The following is a 22,748-nucleotide window of genomic DNA, read 5'->3' as shown; positions in this document are numbered from 1 at the left end:
CAACACCCACTGCTCCCCTGATTTGGGATGCAAAATGAGTTTTTTACATTAAAGTGGGGATTCCAAAGACACAGCAATGATCTAGCCCCAGGTCTCTTTCCTGCCATCCTTAAATGGTGAAACTGATGGCACAAGGAGCAAAGCAGAACAGAATGCTGACTTTTTCTCTTTGCTGGAAAGGTGGCTTTTGAGCTTCTAAGGACAAATAATACACCCCAGTAAAACCTGTGTATCAGCATCAGAGACATGCAACATGTATGACAAAGGTGATAGATACAACTAGGTTCTTTGTGACAGGAAAACGGGAGCTTATCAACTAACTACTTTCTGAAATAAAACTTAAATGCACACATAAAACTCATCTGTATTTCACACCATACATTCTGCCAGAGCATTCCACCATACACATAGGTGTGACTAGTTTTTCTATTAGTGAATTTATAAAAAAGATCATCACACTGGACGTTCTCTGTGCCTGTGTGTCAGTCTAATCTGAAGGGCTTCCCAAACACATCAAATCCTCCTGAGGGATGCATGGTGTTGGCCCATTCATTGCTACAATTTAGCTCAGTAAGCTGAATGCAGACACAGGTATATTACTACCCTAATTTTATTGTTGGTATTGTGCATACTACTTTCAAAAATATTTGGTATACCACCTCAGTGATGATAACTGTATGCATTAGGATCTGTTTCAAGAATCTTAATTTTTGAGTCATGACCTAGTAAACCTGTCCTCTCATTTTGTTGCAGTTTGAAGGGTGGATATTGTAAATTACCAGAATTATTATTTATTAAACATAAGCTAGAAGACATCACTGCAAACTGGGCATCAGAAAAGTAGCAAAGAGCAAAAAAAAAATCTTAGTATTTTGACTGCCTTTGTGTTTAAATTTTTGCTCATTTTCTCATTCATAGTCGATAGAAAAGCATAAAAAGCTTATGTTTCTGTTTTTGAAGACCAAATAGTCAAACATTACCCTCTCATGATTATGGCACACGATACACCTGTCAAGTGTTTTTTAATTGCTTTATCAAAAGTATCTCTCCTGAAATATAGGACTGTTAGTAATTTTTTTTTTAATTTCCTCAATCCATTTGAGAAATAATAACATCCAGAAGATGCAACTTCCTTCTCTCTTACAATCACTATTTCTCACAGAAGGGGTTTCAGAAGTATAAACATTTACTGTTTAATAAAGAAAACATTAATTCTTCCACCATTCTGGAGAAGCAATATTCTTCACCCAATTTTCCAAATCAGACTTTTTTGAAATTATCCTGAAATAAAATTATATTTGTTAATCAATTGCAGTGCAATTTTAGTTGATGTAGCCATGGAACAGTGCAGTATTTCCCCATGTATCTTAATAAAGCCTGCCTGGTGCTTCCCAGTCTTTATTTCTTTAGACACCTTCCTCATGGACATAACCAAACTTGTGGTAGCAGGAGAAATATTGTCCACACTTTTTACTCACATATATAAGCCCAGTCAAAATTTCATATCTATCTACTATCACATTCAAAAGACACTGTGTCTCATTCCAATGAGTTATTTTCCATGTTCTTAATTTTCTCTTGGGTTACCTTGTGCATTCTTGGTAGGGCAACCAAATAAAAAAATAATAAAAAGAAGACCAAGTTTTTCATTTGGTAAGAAATTTAGTGTCTGAACTCTTTAGTCTTCTACCAGTTCAGGAGCTAGGATAGACCACTGCCCAGGTCAGGTGAATGTTCTTATTTATTTAGTAGAGCTAAGGTGGCATTTTTGCCAAGCTGTTTGCTGGGGAAGAACAGCCAAAACATTTCCCCTAGTGTTTCTTCTGATTGATTCTGTTTCTTTTCCTCTGATCCTTCCAAAGTTCCTGCCTTACAGGCCTAGTTATTGACATACAAGTCAGACTCATTACAAAAAAAAAATTACTAGATTTATTATAAAAAAAAATAAAGGTGGACAATTTGTTGTTTTTCAAATATTTTATACAGTATTTCTACACTTGCACATCTATAAATCTGTGGTGTTAAAACTTATTGCACATTACAGACCTTTTTTATTCAGTCCTCTTCTACTCTCAGTTCACTATTTTTTTTTATTTCTTGAGCATATTGCCCATTTCTTGATCACATGGCATGTATTATATCTGTTTCAAGCAGAAGGACAACATCTGCAGCCTCTCCTAGGGCACAGTGCCCTCTGAGTGAGGTCTTTAGCATGACGTCATTCATTCATTCGTTCATTCATTCATTCATTTTTTAAGAACCCAAAACATTGTTCTAAAATGTCTTGGTTTTTTTAAACTAACCTGATTATCTCAGGAGAGTGACAGTTTTGCACAAAGCCAACCTCTCTGCGTATGTGCTCAAAGCACTTCTTAGTCCTTACCTCTGACAGAAAGACATGAGGCAGTGTGTTAGAATGTTTTAAGCATATTGAAGCAATAACAAAAAAAACAAAAAAAACCCAAAACACCAAAACCCCCCCAAAAAAAACCCCCAAAATATCATCATGGAACGTGCTACAGGAAGTAACTTATTAGAGGATAAAAAACGGGAGCTGTGAAGGATGAGCCATTGACACAAGTGGTAAAAATCTTCAATAAATTGTTTCAATCTGTACTTCCAGTACAGCTCCTAGTACTCTGTGCCTGTCAGAAAATAAAAAACTGAGAAAACAGGATTATACAACTACACCTAAATGTGCATTGGAACAGAATGCATGCCTGGAAGAAACGCAAAGGGAGCAAAACTGGATGCATCTACAAACCTAGCTTATCTAAATTAAATGAGGCCACTGTGGTCAGAGCTTTATCCAACATCAGTTGAACCAACTGAGCATTGCTCATCCATTTCAACAGGGTGGAACAAGAACTTGACCTCTCTGCTGAGTAACTCCTTCAGTACCTATTTAAAAACCAGTAGTTTCAAGACAACACAAAGAGCCTTGCCGCCATGCAGTTCTAGATTTCAGTGTTTATTTACATTCCATCACCATGAAAGCACCAATGATACGTATAAAATTGTATCCACAGATAAGAACTTTAAACTTTTCATTGAAAAAAACATGGAAATAATTGAAAAGTTCATGCCCTTTATTAGCAAGGTCCAGGTAATGTCACAGTGAATTTTTGTGTGTGTAAAAGAGGAAATCTCTGCTATCTCTCATTCTTACAAGTTCAGGAAAAAGCTTGTCTTGGAACTTAATGGTCTATTAGTTTCGTTCTGGTAGACTAAAATAAGTACAGAAATGAAAAAGACGCAATAATGTTTTATATTTTCTTATTCTATTTCAGTATAAGTATTTCAGGAGAGATACTTTTGATAAAGCAATTAATTTACAATGTACATTGAAATAGATTTTGACAATGATAGATAAAGCAAACGATAATAAAATTGTGCCATAACATATCAGGCTTTGAAAAGTTTATTTTGTTATTGAGAGCATTGTCATCAGAGAAAAGCTGTGTAGGAAAGGGTTTAATGAACATCTACTTTGAAACAATATTGCACTAGCCTTTAAGACCACTTAGTCCAATTGGAAATTGTGCAATTAAAAAAAAATTATCTTGGACTATTGCACTTGCCTTTCCAATGTTTTGGAATTTAGAGGAGCACCTTTCATTGAATTTTTTTTTTTTTTTTAAGTTTCTTCTTTATTTTGGATAAAATAAATAAATAAATAAATAAATAAAACATGAACTAGAAAAGAATATTTTGTATGCAGGAAAATATTTATACTAGTCCTCTAATGCTGCTGTTACTACACCCTTTCCTTGATGACAGGAGAATTTCCTCAGGTTGGCTAGTGGAATTCTAGAAATAAGCCCCTGTTCTTCTGTCACTCACTTGATTTAAACACATTAAATAATAAAAGACAAAGAGAAGGAGTGAAAATTTAAGCTTTTTTTGGGAAGCCTTGAAGATGCTGGTGTATGCATTTCCCTCTCCAGTCAACAAGCACTGCTCGTGAGCAGAGAGAGGAGCCAGTGTTCCACCTTCTCTGCTGTGGTCTTTCCCACACCCTCTGTGCAGAGCTTGCTTATCTCTGGTTATTTTCCCTGCTCTTTTTAACTCTGCAGTCACTAGCTTTCCCTAATGGGTTATAGCTGTAGCTTCAGAAAATCCTTTTTAGTCAGCTCTTTTAATAATGAATCACAATGTTCATCCTTAATAAGCAATGAAGAGAAACCATACACATGGGGCAACATTCGTCCGCCAAAGAAGAAATGCTGCAGATTACACCCCCTCAGCCTCTGCTCCACCCGTATTGAGACCAGTAAAACTCCCCACATTTGAGTCCTCACACCTCGCAAAATGATGTTGTTCTAAAGCATCAGACTTGTAGAGTTTGCATATTCTCATGACTGCTTCTGGGGCTGGGGGGGAAGCCTTTACAAAACATTCAACACCACTTTCTTATTTTCTCTGTATTAGTTATGTTTTGATTTTTCAGAAATCTAAGTTTTATCTTTCTTTTGTTCTTTGGATATGCTCACAATTTACCCCCCCAGCAGCCATACATCTGGTTTGGAAATAGAAATATTTTTCAACTGTAGCCCTTCCTGTGAGGATGTGAAAAATACCTGCTAGGACACACAGTATGGTCACTTGTGAATCATACATACAATAATTATACATACAACATATGTCTGCTTAGTGCAATGTCATACGCTACACTACTGCTCAAGCATGTTGCAGTAGTAAGAACTGACCTAATTTCCAAGCTACTCACACAAAAGCAAATGGTTATATCAAACATTACCATCTAATACACCATCAGACTTGCTATGCTTTACCTGGCTGCATATTAATTTCAAAGCTAAACTATCAAACACTATGATGAAATGAGATAAATATTGTAATGAATAAAATATTTTATAAAACAAAGCCTACAGGGAAATTAGTATATTGTTTAAAATTTCATTTGTTTCAAGAACAAACAAGACTTTTCAGATTAATGTAACCTATTTATTTTTCAGTTTAATGTAACCTATTTTTCACAAAAAAAAAAGTTGATTCAAGAGATTTCCTTTTCTGGCTACAAATGCCTCTTAAACGGCTTCAGTGGGGCACACTTTAGTAATGGTACTTTGCATGCTGAGAATAAGAGTCTTCCACAGTATATAATCCCAAATAATTTTTTTCAAACAGAAAATAATTATTTCCTAGGAAAGTGCATTTAAAAACACCTTTAAAAGCACCTTCAAAACTGTGACACTTAGTTTAAACAAATTTAAAAAAAAAAAAAGTTTCACTGATACTGTCTGTACTGCCAGTTTTTAACTGATCCTATTCCCATGTACAGCTTTCAGCAAACCAAGATAATTTTTTTCCACCCACATACTGCTCCACTTACAAGTTGGTGAGAGTGGTACTGGATCTCCGCGTAATGCCTAGGGGCCAGATAACCCAAAGAACAGATAGCAGAGAGCTGCTCACAAAGGAACACGCCTTAGAAACAGACACCTTCTTCATCCCTGGAAGTTCACAGCAATTGGTAAGACAAAGCAAACTGAAGCACAGATGATATCCACCGTCCCTTACTTCCTTTTTTACCCCTTTCACAGACCTTTATCGGCACACAAACGCACTGAATAGAGTACAGACGCACAATATTGGTAGCTCCAGGTGCTCACAGGGGGTTTTAAAGGCAGCAGGCAAGGTAATTAATAGTAAAGTTGGGACTAATTCTAAATTAACTTTCCAGCAACGGCGACCGCAGCCCTCCGGGCAGATGCTTACCGGCAGACACCGGTTCTCGAAGGCAAAGGGGGCTCTCACCGTACCTTAAGGAGTCTGACAGAGGGGAGGAAGGCGGCATGGCACAGCTTCCGGATGGTCCAGTTGAGTGGCCGGGGAGCCTCGGTCTGGTTCATGACTGTCCGCAAATCCCACCGGGAGATCAGCCGCAGACCTGACAGCGCCTACCGCGGAAGCCACCCTCCGGGTCGCGGGCATCCCACGCTCGACGCGTCCCGCCCGCGATGCCGCAGGGCAGAGACTGGGCTCGGCTGGGCTGGGTTAGGATGAGCTGGGTTAGGATGGGCTGGGCTGGGCGCGGGGGGGCAGCGGCAGCCGCCGAGCCGCCTGCATAGAGCAGCAGCCTCCTGCGCGGGGAGCAGTGTCCGTGCATAGCAGAGGCGGCCGGAGGGACGGAGGCGATCCCCCCGAGCGGGGCAGGCGGCTCCGGCAGCCCAGAGGGGCGGCCAGCAGGGACACCGGGATGCGGCGCGGGCGGCCGCTCCCGCCCGCCTCCGGGAGCAGCAGGGCTGGCCACCTGCCTCACCCATGCGCTTGCCCGGGCCAAAAGCAGGGCAGAAGGAAGAGAATTTAAATGAAGCCAGGCAGGCGTACCTGCACTTTCTTTCCCAGAGCATTGCGAGGAAAGGGAAACCGGCATGAGGGGAGGTGGGGCCAAGGCTCAGACAAGAGAGAGACTGAGGCGGGGGTGAAATAAATTCACTCTTGATTTACTGATACAGTGGCCCTAGGAAGCATTTAATTGATCTGGCAGAGTATCGGTGTGCCAGTGGCAAGTGGCAATGATTATAAGCTGTACTGTAAGGACATGAGTGCTAACATACACATCCTGGCAAAAAAAAAAAATCCCTCAGACAAAGCCAAACCAAGTCAGCTCGTTTGAATATTAAATACATGCACTAAATAATTCTATCAAAGACATGAAAGCACATGGAGTAATATTGCTCAGGCAATTCAAGTATGGCAAAATATGTTTACATTTGGGGCAGTAAATGGCCTTCTCAGATAATGGAGATGTTCTTAATGGCAGCTCTCCAGCCAAAGAAAAAATGCCTTACCTTCTTCCTACTATTTTCTTTTTTTTTTCCCTTGTAGGGCATGAAGATTACATGAAGGAAGAGTTAGGAAGTGTAAAAGAAACATTCTATAAAGCAATGGTGATTTTTTTATTGACCAGTAATGACCAGTTTTTAGATTATGGATGAAAACACCCACTTCTCAATGAAGTTTAAATCTCTCATAACTGAGGTTAGGAAATATTCAATTTACTTAGCTAGGATTCACTGATCTGCCATTTTCACATTCCCTTTTAATTCCCATAAAGCACATATATTTCACCTCTGTTTATAATTTATTCTTAGTGTTGTGTCTACATTCATCAGTAAAGCTGAGTAATTGTCCAAATGAGATGAAGACTACAGTTTCTCTTGAACACAGGTATACCAATCAGCTCCTCTTCACTGTAGCCTCTCAGGAATTGTATAAAGGTTCTTATTCAACGTCAGTGTTGGATTAAAATTTTTTCTGCCCAGAATATAGTCCAAGAAGAAAGTGCAAGACTGACTGTGCACCAGAAGAGGTCTCACTTGTTCCACCCCACTGTACATGGCAAAATTATAGAACCTCAAATGTACGGGGACTAGACCATGAGTTGTCTGTAGAATGGAGTGGGTAGGACACCCAGAGACACCACGACTTAGTGACAAAATCTGTGCAAATTAATTTCTGGTTGTGACTGAGCAGCTGGTTAAAATTATGCATATATAAATGCCTCTTGTTTGAGTTCTGAATGTATTTATTTTATGAAAGGAGGGAAAAAAACTTGCATTGATAGCAAGATTAAACTTGAGTAAGTAAATATGATTATCTGCAACTGCTTTTCCATGGCTATATAAAGGAGACAAAACTAAACAGGTAGAAAAATATAATACTGACTTAAAATAGCATGCACCTTAGAAAATGTGTAGCATGGTAACTTTGTCCAGTTATAAAGGTAATCGTATCAAATGATTAAGCTTTTGGGGTTCATAGTTAAAAGAAAGAAAAATACTCAAATCAAAAGCAAGAGCTCACAACACTCAAGACCATAGCTTCCCCGTATCCCACACCCCCTCAAATAATGCTTAGAACTTTTTTCTACCTTTGAAGTTCAGGAAAGAGTTTCTTGGGAAAGTACCATAATCATAATTACCTTGTCTCTTTCACATCCACTTTGCATTTGGTATCTGCTATAAAACAAAATGTTCAGCCTGTGTGCTTGGCACAAAGAAGACAGAGGAGTCATAGCATGCTGCCCTTCTTTTCAACAAGTAGAGTAATAACTCTCTGAAGATGCTAGAGAGCTAAACACAATGAAGAAACATAACAGATAGCTTTAATAAACTAAAAATAGTGAGCCCAATGTATCTTCTAGCTTACACAGAACTTCCTCTCTTTGAGATGAGCTCTATCATTGCCTTCTTCTGCAAATAGTACCTTAGGGATGAGAGTTGTTATATGCTGCACTATTTAACACACACCAACCCTTATTCACATGCCTGTTTTCCTTGGATTTGTACCTCACCTAATCATGTGTATTTGCACAAAGTGTGTGCAAGAATGTGAACTTCTGTCAGTGGTAGTGAGGAAGCTCTGAGGGACAGGATATTATCTTGAGATAGGAGCTTCCCTTCCACCACAAAATCCTTGGGTGTCTGGGTAGACCATTTAAACTGCTTGTCCCTAAGGCCAAGCCTTAATTAGTTTTATTTTGAATGTACATTTCTTACCTATAAGCAACACTGGAATAATTTTGAGGCTATTAACTGTAAATATGAGAAAACTGAAGCAAGGAGATTTCTTCGTATTCCCAGCACACCCCCACTTCCCTATCCCCATTTTTGGTAAACATAGATGGTGAATATTTTGAAAGAAGGAAGAATGAAGTTCTGAAAAGCTTATTTTTTTCCTCCAAGATTCTGACCATAATGATTAAAACCAGTAGTGAAATATTAGGAATATGATGGTGGGGAATGGGGGTTGTGTCGTTTGAGGAACTTTGTATCACTTCAGTGAAAAAGTCAGAGTTTGAATCTCATATTTCTGTTGGAAAAAGCAAATGTTCAGATCAGCTCAGCTTCTACAATCTGAGGCCTATTAGGAGGTGCAAAGATGCATCAATCCCACTGGAATTTAAGACCTGCTTTGCTAGATTTAAAAGACAGAGCTGCCACTTTCATATTAAAAGATTTTGTCCTTGAAGCATGCTCACTGCACCATCAGTATTCACCTCTAGTTCTTAGTCTCTTGCAAAGGAGCACCTTGGGTACCACAGGAGAGCAAAGCAAATAGAAGACAAATTCCATTGCTTCCTGCAACACAGAGAGATTTCTATTCTTAAACCTATTGTTCATGGTAAGCATATTTTTGAATTCCTGCAGTCTAGCATGACAATAATTCTACACTTAGAAAGCTCTGATACAGTAAAATTTAATTCCTCTGGAAATGCTGGAGAAAGTTTCTGAGAAACACATTAACATCCAAACCACTCTTAGCACATCAGCAGTGTCTAGCATTTTCAACCTGAGAGCAAAATTAAACAAAAAAGTATTATAAGCAAAGCCCAACACTAATCTCCTATCCTGCCCAAATAACAATTCCTTTATTAAATAAGAGATGCTGTGTAAATGAAAGACAGGAAGGACAGGACCAGTAAATGAGAGATGTATTGGTCAGCATGGTAGAAAACCTCCTCTGTGTGGCCACTGTCTACCTGCAGAGAAACATCAGGCAGAAGAGTTTTCCCATATTTATCACACCTGTTTTTCCCATGTACGTCATAGAGCAGAATCATAAAATCCTGGTAAAGTTTGGGTTGGAAGGGAATTACAGCATCCCTGCAATAAGCAGGGACATCTTGAAGTAAACCTGATCAGAGTCCTGTCCAACCTGACTTTGAGTGTTTCCAGAGATTTGGAATCAGCCACCTCTCTGGCAGCCCCCCTCATTCTAAAAACCTTCTTCCTTATATCTTATACAGATCAATCTCTTTCAGTTTAAAAACCACAGCCCCTTTTCCATGACAAGAAGTCATGGAAGCCTGGCCCATCTTTCCTATAGGCACCTGCAAGTATGGGAGTCTGCTGAGAGTCTCTCCAAAGCCTTAGCTTCTTCAGGTTGAGTAACAACAACCCTCTCAGCCTTTCCTCACAGGAGAGGTGTTCCAGCCTACTGATATCTTTGTGGCCCTCCTCTGTCCTGGTGACCCTCAAAGCTGGATGCAAGACTCCAGGTGGGGTCTTGATGGGCAGAATGCTGTCCCTGGCCCTGCTGGCTACGCTGCTTTGGATGCAGCCCAGGACACAACTGTTTTTCTGGGCTGTGACTGCCCATGGCTGGCTCTTGTCTGCCAGCATCCCCAAGTCCTTTTGTTTTGAAGGGCTGCTCTTGTTTTGTTCATCACCCAGCCTGTTTTGATACTGGGGCTTGCCCTGACCCAGGTGTACAGCCTTGTGCTTGGCCTTGTTAAACCTCATGAGATTCCCATGGCCCTGCCTCTCAAACTTGTCCAGGTCCTTCTGGATGGTGCCCTGTCCTTCAAGTGTGTCAACTGCACCACTCAGCTCAGTGTCGTTTGCAGACTTGCTGAGGGTGCACTTGATCCTGCTGTCCATGTCATTGATGAAGACATTAAGCAACACTGGTGCCACTACAGAGTCCTGGAGGACAATTCTTGCACAGATGTTGGTGAAAAAATTGACCACTACCCTCTGGATGTGACCAGCCAGCCAGCTCCTTATCCATCAAAGAGTTCACCCATCAAATCCATACCTCTCAGATTGAGAGAGAAGGATGATGTGGGGACCATGTCAAAGGCCTCAATATAACTTAGGTGAGAAGAAAGACATCTTCACAGTGTAACTAGAGAGCCACTTTGCCAAGGCTTCCTTGCTCTTGGACCAAAAGGCTTGCACTTCCCAGTGAGATAGAAACATCAGAAAAAAATAGAGCTAGCCTTGCATTTAAAAATAGAGCTAGCTTTGCTTGCAGTGGCCACTGTGGGACTACTACACAAACACACTGATGTGGAGGTGCTAGTTCTTCATAACACATTTTAGCCATGTCTTAGGTTTGTGGAGGAAATGGCAGGATGGCAATAGATAAATAAATAATTCAGAAGGTCTTGTTACAAAGTCAGTGCTAACAAATCCTTCCATTGGTATAGTAAAGAAGTGCAATTCACCTTAGTATCCAGTCACTTTGCAGGGCTGTAAGCTAAAAAAAATTTAAAACTATATCAATGAATAGAAGGATGTGCTAATAACAGTAAGAGAACTTTTTCAATGCACTCATATTTCAATTTATTTTTGTCCATTTCTTGTGATTTCTTGCAAAAATCAGATGATAGAAAGACAAGTTGATGTTATAAGGTTTGGATAAACTATACTTAATTTTATGCCTGCCATAACTTTTAAAGGGACACAAATTTAAGTGATGGTTAACTCAACAGATAATTAAATTATAAAATTAATCTACTGCTCCCCCATCTTTTCTATTCATTGCATGCCTGAGGTGGTTTTTCTGCTGTTATCTCTGCCAAGATATTTCACAGATCTTTTACCACATGCTCGTAATTCCCTCTTCCCCAGACATAGACACACATACTAATGCAATGTAATGTCTATATACTTATTAAATATTAATTAATTAATGTGCTATAGATGAGGACAATTCCATAGCCGGTTTCAAGCATATATATAAACATTATTGTATGTAGCTATAAATCATGTCTTTTGGCAATTGACTGAAAAGCCAAAGTAAGGGGTATTCTTTCTTTTATCCCAAGGTTTATAGGGATGCGATGAATATCAAATATGATTATTTTACATGCCTACTACCTTGAGATTTCCTTTAACTGATCTACATCTGGTGTTTGCCTGGAAAAGCACCTAGCTGGGCTACCACAAGAGATCTCGGAGGTATCACAGCACAGAGTACTGCAGAGAACCAGGGGAAGCAGACCTGTGAGAGAGGCAGGTGAACTGGGTAGTGCAGCATGCCCCCTACGCCCTTGTCAGAAGTATTTTTCTAGAGACCCTGTTTGATTGCTTCCAGTTCCAAAATACACAAGTGGAGGAGTCTCAAAGCCAGCCTATGGGCTGAAAATGTAAGTTTGAACAGATAGATCACAAGGAGCCTTCACCATTATTTGTGGTTTCACCTCTGCAGCTACTGATAATTTGCACCACTTTGTCTTCAGTAGCTCTCCACGTATTTGTAAATCTACCTACCCTTAAATATTGAAGCTGTATCTTTGAATGGCATGTTACACCAGAAGTGCTTCTTTAATTGCAGGCTGAAGTCTTCTATAGTTTATCTTTGGAGGAGGTTAAGACACATAGGCATGTAACACTTATATTTTGGGACTGGAAATGTCCATGGTTGATTGTTACTTAGGTACAAATACTGCATTTTAAATTGCAATCTATCTTAGTTTAAATAGAATTTCAAGTGTAGGCAAGCTGTCAGTTCTTTAACCTCTGCAGCTTATGACAGAAATAAGGATGCTCATGCATTTAGATTTATGTTTATGCTAAAAGTTTCTTTCCATCTTAGCCATCATGTTCTTATCTGCACTGTTTAACTTTGTGTAAATACTTTCTTAATTTTGACCCATAACATAATTTTCTTTGTAATTTCCCATTCAGATATCAAATTTACAAATTAACTATTATTATAAATTCAAATTTACAAACTTACAAATTAACTATTTACTAAGTTATTGTGCTGTATTGTTTTCTATTTTTCATTATTTTGCTAGAGAAAATGCAGAAAAAATACAATACTTCATGAGAGCACTTCACCCTGACTGCTGTGCCTTTGTTGTGCTGTAGGGTCAATGAAGACCCTACAGAACAACTCTCTTGCACTTCTGTACTTCTCTTCACTTGATTCACACAGATGCACTATGCAGCAAGGCCAATTTCCTTACTTCAGCTCACAGTACTGCAGAACTGCAAAACAGTTTACTACCCTTTGAGAGAAGCAATTAATTACAAAAAATCTCTAATGCCTTCTGCTATGGCATTATGAAAAAAAACAAGATAACCAAATTATATTTTCCACAGGTATTGCATTTCTGCATACCTCACCCCCACAACTTCTGCCCTCCTCCAAAAGGTGAAGAGTCCTAGTAGAGACACCACCTTTATGATGAGGCCTCCAGCAACCACTTGGTTCAGATGAGTTGAGCACATTAGTGTTTCATTACTGACCCCTCTGCTTTCCTGAGTATTCCCTTTCACCACATTTTTATAACTTTCAACATGCATCACTGCAGACAGCTAATCCTGCATTGCCTTCAGTACTTTCCCCAGCTACTCAGCTGTGTAGTGCTGTTCATACTGATTTGAGGAACTGATCTGCCCACCAAGCCCTTCTGGTGAAGGGTCTGTCCCAGTAAATGGTGCAGACAAAACTGAAAAGACCACGGAGGGGCACCCTCACACTTGTGAGGAAACACCCCAGTGGCTGATGGCCAAGAAAAGACACAGCAGGCAGATCAACAGAAGCAGCTGCAAGGAAGATTGCCAAATCAATGTAACACAAACAGGTATAGTCCTAGCAAATAAAAGCAAAAGGACTTGGTAAAGATCTAAAGTTACACTTACTACATAGGTACTATGAATTAACTAACTGTATACTTGAAATTTCACTAGGAAATCATTCATAGAAATTTCATCCTCAATTAAAAAATAAAGCTTGACTAGAGTTGTAGGTGATTTTCCCATGCACATTTTGAGGAGCAATGTCTTCTGCTAGGCAATAAGAGGACAATTTACAGAGCTGCTGATCCTCTGCATCCCCGGAGCAATTTGTGATTTTCTTTTCCAGAATGACACGAGGAATTGTGTAAGGCTGAGCTCTTAATGAAATTAAACAAATGAGGAATGGCAAAATCTAAAAAAGCACTATTATTCAAAACCACACTTATCTTCTCAAATAGATACAAATGACTCCAGTGGTCTCCTTTAAAATACACTTTCAAATAGATAGCTTTAATTTGGTCTATTTTCAGCACTTTGTGGATTTTGTTTTGATTTATTTCTAAAGTCACACACCAAGTCTAAATATATTCTTGTTATATCCTGGAATCACAAACACCTCCAATTTTACACCTACATTTTCCCTGGAACAATTATAGGCACATGTGGATGGCAAAAAACTCTGGATGGCATTTTCCATGTAGTCTGTTGCAATTATTACATATTTGCATACAGTATCACTGGGGAGAAACCAAAGCTTGGGGGCTTTTAGGCTGATCACTGATCAAAGCTGTAGGAAGAGAAGTCAATGCCTCTGGAGACAGTAATCTAGTTTCCTAGTCAGACACAACAGATGGGTGACACAAAAAGTGCCAGATGAGAGCAACAGTAAAAAACACATCAATTGTATCAAATAAACTGTAGTCTCAGCTTGCATTTGCCTAGCCACTTCCTGAGACTGATTTTTTTTAAAAGGCAATTTTGTTGTTATAGGATTTGGACCCTTTCCCTGCTCAGATGTAAAGTGTAGAGTAGTTCCTTGCTCAAAAGAAACAAACAAAAAAAAAAACCAAACGGAAACCAGATCTTCATTGTTACCTTTTCATTGCATCACATTTGTTTAACAGTTTATAGTCAAATTAAATCAGTCCATTTGAAAAGCCATCACTCATACACCAAAAAATCTGCCAAAATGAGTCCATTTTGGTGTTAATTTTTAAGTTGTTCATGAATCCCCCCAACTAATGAATAGCAACAATAATCCCAGTTGTTGGGAAAAAACAATATTCATGCAGTTCTAGACTCTTAAACCAGACAGCAGACTCAGATTGGAATATAAAACTGAACTACAGAAGAATCTATCTCTCTTTTTTTTTTTTAAATTTTTTTTTTTTTGGTACAGCACAACTGTAGTACTACTCATGACAGACTGACTACTAATTTAAGGAGACAAGTTCTTACAAGCCCATACTTCTTACTTCTCCAAAGAAAATACACATAACTATTGGGACAGAACAGCAGAATCCACAGGAACAAGAAAGCAGAGCAAAAGAAAACGGATTTTTTTTTTTTTTAAAGTGACACTCAGTTATGCAACTGGTCTTTGCAATAGCCTTTAATGGAGCGTTGTCTAGCACTGCATTGTGCTCATGGCTCCCCTATCACTACTAGAAAATTCTAGACACTCAAGACACTCATAACAATACTTAATGGACAGATTCCACTGGCAATATAAAGCTGCTGGAAGGCTTTTCTGGAGCAGCTTTTTTGGCTTACCTAGAAGTGCTCTGTCAAGTCAGTGTTCCCACTGCAGACTGTTCTGTTACATCCAACAGGCATAGCTTCACTAATTCTACTGATACTTACAAATCCTTATTATACGATTTTCAAATCACATGCCAAGGTAACACATGCATATTGTATTTTAGGCTCTTCATTACTAGAATCTGAAAATTAAATTTGAGATTTCCTAATGCTGAGAAATTTCCTAATTTATTTCTAATTACCTGAATGGTAGTAATGCCATATATATCAAACAATGGTTATCCTGCTGGCCTTAACCAATAATAGATTCTCTCCAATATTGTGTGATTTCACCCTTTCTTTCATGTTCTTAGCACTTTCTTAATATGCTAGGTCAGAAATTTTGGCTCTGTGATTTATGTCTTAGTCCCAGAGGGCAAACAGATTCTTCCTGTGCTGTTGGCACTAAACTTGATGCCTCTATTTTGTTATGTATAAAGTATCTGTTATATTGAGGAGACAAGTAATGAATTATTCTTCAGATTTATAATGAAGACTTTCTGATTCTATGGCTATGGATATGATTTGCATATTACTTCACTACAGTGAAAATGTAATGCTTAACTAGCAGTTAAGATAATTTAGAAGAAAAGAATCTGAAAACTGTCTGTTGAAACTGGGCAGGCATAAGCAAGAAAGAAGTTCCTAGGAGAAAACCTCCTGGAGAATAATAATGAACAGATATTTGTATCAACATCTTTTATAACCATTTTTCAAAATTATATGATGTCTGATGGAATATTCCAAGTCAGCACTTGGGATTATATTTTCATATGTGGAATTTTTAGGAAATTTTTAATTAACAGTATTTCTGTGAAAAGAACTGCACAAATGCTAAGTACAATCTGTTTTTCTACCAATGCAACAAGCTAGAGACATGAACATTTATGTACTCTTGGAAAAAATTGTGACATTTTGTGATGAATTGTGACAATTCATAATATTTAGTGTTTATTCTATGGAAATCCTGCATTTATCCTCTTTAATGGCTTGGGTCTTTTGTTCTACTTTATATCAGAAACACACAAAGTTTCTGATCTCTGAACTAGCATCTTCTCTATTTTCTGTTTTATCAAAATCTGCAGATAAAATGTGTTAAAAAAAATAATTTGCTTAGTACACTTTTATGACTATGAACTAGTTCCAGCAATCTACTATTCCCTTTTTAATTACTGTTTTCTCTTCTTATTTTTTCATTAGAAGTTTATAACTTTGTGTTTTACAATTACCAGTACAGAAAATGACGTATGAGGGCACTGGCCCTTGTACTACTGATGCAGCAGAGAAGAGGAAGCAAAATGGAAGATGTGATACCAGAAGGCATCTCCTGACTTGAAAGTTCCATGAATTATTTAGCTTATCTCTTATATGTCATAATTACCGTATTTATTTTAACTAATGTGGGAGTAAAATACCAGCTGAATGTTTTTCAGTCCTGAAAGCACTGCTTAACCCCGTGCTAGATAAAAAACTCTGACTTTCTAGGTGGGGGTAAGCAATATATGAATTCCACTTCAGGCATACTTGGTACAAAGGGGGTAGGTAACACAGGTGAGAAAAAGCCCAGGGCCCTTATCTGCCATTTTGACATCCATATAAACCTCCTTGTTAAAAGACATCTTGAGATAATAAAGAGGAAGAAACAGAAATGTGTTCAAGTGCAATCAGAATAACCAATAATGGCCCTGGTTATATACTACATATTTTTTTCTTTTTTGAAAATTCTACTAAAAATAAATTGTCAGATTCCTAACATATTTATAAAGAAAGCCTTCTCATGCGTGTATCCATGACAACCTAGATTTATATTTTGAGCTCCAGAAAGTTGTTACAGCACAGCTTACATAAATTACTTTGAAGAATGTAACAAGATAAGATGGTTTGCTACCTGAGGTGTTTTATTTGGCATAATATATAATATTTCAGCTATACTGAAGCATAAAGGGAAACAAAGGCAATATGTAGTGGTTTGAAGTCAGTCTTGCCATAAAGTAAACCTATTTTTAATACATAGAAAATGTATAAGCAGTTTATGACAAAGAACATTGAAAATTGAAAAAAAAAAAAGAATCACTGAAGATTTAGTAATTGAATATTACCATATTTTAATTAGGAAAGCAAAGAAACATAACAGAAATGTGAAGCCTGAAATAAACAGAACTTATATTTACACTAGTATGCCTCCTACTGGGGTTCCATCTGGGCTGCTTTGGGCACAAAACCTATTTTTTTCTCTCTCTCTTACCTTGGGAAAGGAACCTACTTTCAGTAGAGTAAGCATTACTAAAATTGCATTTCTGTCACAAATGTTTTCTTTTTGCATTTGACTTGACTTGAGAGTCGTACTATATTATTTATATAATAGATTAACACAGTAAGAAATTTCCAAGTACAGCATGGAAACAATAGGAACATACTTCATAAGATTTTTCCAAAACAACTATCAGTGACTTCCCTAGCATTCTGTTGCCAAAAAAATGCATTCCTTACATTAGAAAGGGACTGTGAGGGAAGAGAGATACAGTCACTTCAATAACTCTTCAATACAATGGTAAGAATTCAAGTGGTGTTAACAGTTACAGCCTCTACGACCTTATATTTCTGAGCAGAGCCTACTGCTTTAGATTTCAAGCCAGGAAAAAAAAAAAAAAAAAGAAAGAAAAAAAAGTCAGACAGCAACAGAACCTTTCCATGATCTATCTGCTAAGGGAAAAAATTCTTGACCTCAGTGATGCAATGGCTGGATCACACACCACCAGGCAGCCTGGCATTGAGTGAATTCCTTATTTCTAGACCCACACCAGCATCTTGGGGCCTCCAGTCGTAGGGGGTCTCCAGTCAGGAGGTATCTAGCTGAGGGATACTCAACAGATTAAAGTGAAAAGTGAATTTTTTATACTATATTAATTTTTGTATGATTATATATATATTATATAATTATATTTATATTGATATTAATATATTAGATTAGATTAGATATATAATAAAGTGAAATTCAACACCTCCATAAAATGCAGCAGCACAAATTTCTTCTGAAAGCCCATGACTGCAACCCAGCCACCATCTGCACTTGGTGGATTCTTATGGTGATACACCCTAAGATTAGCTCTGTTGGTTAAAGCGTGATGCTAAAACCACCAAGATGGATTCCTCTACAGGCCATTCTCATGAGAGTTAGACCTGAAGAACCTTGTGGATCCCTTCCAACTTATAACATTCTGTAATTCTGTGAAAATAACAGAAATTAAGCTCATACGGGGATGGCACAAGTTTTGCAGCATATGTTCCTGAAGGTGACCCAGCAGGTGAGAGGGAAGTTTACCCTGCGTGTATCCCCAGCTGCTCAGTTGTGGTCTTCTCTGGCCTTTTTCCTCCTCCCTAATTTCCTAATAGATGGGAAATAATTACTCTATGGCTCCATTTTCTTGCCTGGAACAATGGCCTACATGTGCAACATAATAGTCCTGAGGGGCAGAACTTTTGTCCTTTTTTCTTAACCGTATTAGGAAAACTTGAGAGCTAATTTTCTGCATAAGCCAAATTTAGTTTTAGTCACTTGTATCAATATTTCTGGGCACAATTCATGCAAGTTAGAAATACTACCAGAGCCTTAGTAGTCAAAGATAATACTTTCATGGGAAGGATTTCATAACAAAATATCATTATAAACATAAACCTTTCACTCAAATTATTTCTCTTTCATATAACAAAACATTATTCTCTACAATGTTGTATTATGTTTTATGTAATGAAATGTCGTTTATACCAACCAAAACCTTCAAAACTAACTAATACTATAAAAATTTGAGTCTACCTGCAATCGCTTTCAGCTCTCCATGAAAAGAAGAAAATGTGCAGTAAAAATGAAAGGCCTTAATCAAGAACCACCAGCATGAATAATATGTTCTGATATTTTGTTACAATAATGTGCAAATAAGTAAGATCTCATGATATGTAACAAGGTGCATGAGTGATTGATTTATGAGTGAATGACATTACATTTTAACTAGAAATCTTGGGAATGCAGCTACTTTATGATGAGATCATAAAGATGATCTCAAGTCTAATGTCCAGTGCTGCCCCACCATGACGGAAGCAGACATCTGTGCATACAAAGAAAAGTTCATCCTTTCTGAAAAGCCTGTTTAAAAAAAAAAAAATAAATAAAAAAAAGAGGCATCACAAAGGCAATATTTGAACATTTTATGGTGGTAAAAATGTTACATATTGCTATATGTTTGGCAGTTTTAGAACACTGTAATTCAATTTCCATTCTTCATATTCCCAATGGTAGGTTTATGACAACCGATTAAATAATCTATTCCTCTGATAGCCAGTAGTTTGCCATGGAAATTAACTTGTGACCCATTAAATATATTATCTAACATATGCCCATCAACCAGCAAAATTAATGTATAAGGTTTTTAGGCAGACAGCAATGGCTCAAGGGACATCATATATAAATACTTATGAGAGCTAAAAGCAAGAGCAGATGTCTTGCCATGCAAGTGTGATGCTACAAAAAATTCTGTGAAATTTAAATGCATTAATTGAAATTATCAAGCAAGCTTATTTGATATGTTTCCTCTGGTGTTGATTAAAGAGTATCAAGCAATTATACATTAAGAACTGTAAAATCAGTGTTTTGCACCAATATCAAGATACAAAGAAGTTACAGCTATATCTCTTGGCTATAGTTATACTCTACACTGCAAATGAAGAGATTTTCCTTTGCACTGTTTCAATGATAAGAAAAAATTACCTTGAAAATGACAACTTTTCAAAGACCACTTTCAAATATTGTCCCTGTCTAACATTTTTTACAAAGCAGCCTTGAACAATGCCACATGATAAGAGCTGGTCACAATGAAATGTAAAATAGAATTAAGTGCTATTAGTACAAATTTCAGAATCCAGTTTTCTGCTTTGGTGCTGCTTTTCCCTGTTGATCAATGTGATTTAGTGAAGTTACATCTGGCTCTACTTGAAATAATTGCTTAGTTACCACTAATCAACTCAAATTAAAGGAAGAAAACCTTTTTCAGACAATAATGTGGGAAAATGACTGGGGATTTGAAAATTACGGGCAAAATACAGTCGCTGCTCCGGGCTGGAACACAGTCAGCATTCCCGACCTCCCAGACACAACACAATCTGTGGGGTCTAAATGGAGGGCAGAGGGGAGACACCACGGCCAGGCTCTGTCAAAACCCTCGAGAAGAGGGAGCTCAGTGTCCTTTCCAGCTGATAACCCTCCCAGCAGCTTAAAAGTAAGAGAGAGAAAGGGCCGTGTCCTGCTCTTGGACCGGCAGCTGCGGGGAGAATCGCTGGCACGGGTGCCCCTCCCGGGTTATCCCGGGTGCATCCTGAGACATCGGCCCTGGGTACCACCGGCCCTCGCTGAGCCAGCCACATCTTTGCCAGCCAGCCACGGGCAAAGATGTGGAGATGTGGGAGGGGGAACGGCCCTGGAGCCCCCCTGGCCCACTGAACTGCCCAGTGAAGGGTCCTCACAAGAGGATGCTGACAGACTGTCAGGCACAGGGGCCGGGGATTTCCTGGGGCACTGGCAGATAATCACACACCGAGGGTTCAGTAAATCTCCCCTTTCCACGTGGCATACATTAACTTTATTTTTTAGCATTTAGGATGACTTTCAAGTAATAAAATAGAATACTGCTAAATCATACAACTGCTTTTGAAGTGTCATTAAGCATGTATTTCAATATATGGGGAATAATATGAAACTAATATATACAGTTAGACTTGACAAACAAAAACTTAAATGGGATAGCTTAATTTCTTAAAGAAAAATCCATATATCTCACCAACTGGTCTGGTTTTTTGATCATTTTCCCAGTCAATGATGATGATGATGATGATGATGATGATGATGATGATGATGATGATGATGATAATGATAAATAACTTCAATTTTTTTGCCTTTTTACAAGGGCATGTTGTGATAGGACAAGAGCAGATAGTTTTAAACTGAATTAAGGTAGATTTAGATAAGATACAATGTGCAAATTCTTTACTAAGGGAGTGGTGAAACTCTAAAGCAGGTTGCACAGAGAAATTGTGAATGTCCCATGCCTGAAAATGTTCAAGGCCAGATTGGATGGGCTCTAAGTAACCTGGTCTAGTGAACAGTATCACTGCCCACAGGTACTAAATGATCTTTAAGGTCCCTCATGGAATAATTTCTGTCATGATTTTTTTGATAAACATTCCTTCTCCAAAATGCTCACTTGCTGTGTAACTAAGCAGCAATTGAGTGCACTGAATATACAGGCACAGAGCAGGACCAGTAGGTTACCCAGGGCTCCATACAGGTAATCCTCACCATGCTATCAGACAGCTCTCTCTGCCCTTGCACGTGCATCCTATGAGTGTCCATGAACTTGTGTGTGTCCAATATGTTTAAATGCTTCCTAACTTGATCCCCATCTGCTAGGGTAGTTCTTCTGGACTTTTCTGGACTCCCCCACTTGTCTGTGTGGCCATGGATTCCTTATGGCAAGACTTACCAGTGAAAACTAAAGCAAGGAAAACAGCAAATTTTTCCCAGCTACTCTGTCATCAGGTTCTCTGCCCTGTTTCCTAGTGGGCCCATACTTTTACTCTTCTTCTTTTTTGCAGATATATCCATGAAAGTCTTGTTACCTTTCAATTTCTTCACTGGATTCTACTTCAAATGGACTTCTTCTTTCCTAACTCTATCCTTACATGCTCAGAGTGTGTCTCTGAATTTCTCCTGGACCACCTAGCCCTACTTTTACATCTTATGAACTTCTTTTTTTGTGTCTTTGTCAGAAACAACTTGTTCATTCATGCTATCTTTGCTTAATTCTGTCATCAAGTTGTCATCAGATCACTCCAGAAACCTCCTGGATCACTCCTGCTTTATGTGTTGCCTCTCCAGCACATATCAATGTGTTTTGTGTCTCTCCTGAGGACCAATGCCTATGAACATGACTCTTCCACTCAAGTCTGAAGGAAACTCTAAGTGATAAGGTCCAGTGTTAAAGAACAAATCTGTTCCTATAGATGAAGCTGACAGGTTTTACAGAGGGGAACCAAGTGTTTTCACACCTTCAGAATCTGTAGAGGAGTACTTGAAGGTAAACATGCTCTCACAGAAATAGAATCTGAGTCCTGGAGTAGTTTGCTTCCTGCCTCCTGCCTCTTGCCGTTGCAGGACCACAAGCTCTACAACGAGATTGAATCAGGTGCATCCACATAAATGAAGGCCTTGTTCTTATTTTGCAAACTAAACCCATGTTTTGCAACTTATAGACTTTACACAAAGTCCATTTCAACTCTTGAAGTGTTTTGCATAGGAACATTTTTGGTTTTGGCTGGTTTGGTTTGGATTTCAGCAACTTTAGGTATTTAAAGGGTGTGTTTAGAAAAACAAAAATGTCAAATTTTTGACAGCGGCACTTTACTGACTGTAAATTTATATGCATACAAGTTTTTCATCCTGAAAATTAACAAAGTTCAGCAATTTAAAATTTTAATTTTTAAATGCCCTAATTGTTTCATGTCCTCTTTCTTTAAAATGTGGACTTGTACATAGGATATGAATGACGGCTCCACATAGCAACTGCATGCCACAGATAGGAAAAGGAAATAAATCCACTAAATAAATTCTTTTCCATA

The 22,748-nt window shown here is 38.3% G+C and overlaps 1 protein-coding gene across 1 annotated transcript in view; it reads right to left on the bottom strand.

Moving 5' to 3' along the window:
* TRPM3 (transient receptor potential cation channel subfamily M member 3) overlaps window positions 1-5,963 on the bottom strand; it is a 278,883-nt gene extending 272,920 nt beyond the window's left edge. The window contains exon 1 of the mRNA XM_015614958.3: window positions 5,784-5,963. Within this exon, the coding sequence (XP_015470444.1) occupies window positions 5,784-5,873 (90 nt within the window). The 5' untranslated portion in view covers window positions 5,874-5,963. The remainder of the gene's footprint in view (window positions 1-5,783) is intronic.
* Between the last annotated feature and the right edge of the window lie 16,785 nt (window positions 5,964-22,748).

Source organism: Parus major, chromosome Z (assembly GCF_001522545.3).
Source record: "Parus major isolate Abel chromosome Z, Parus_major1.1, whole genome shotgun sequence".
NCBI lineage: Eukaryota > Metazoa > Chordata > Aves > Passeriformes > Paridae > Parus > Parus major.
This window is presented reverse-complemented; position numbering and strand designations above follow the sequence as displayed.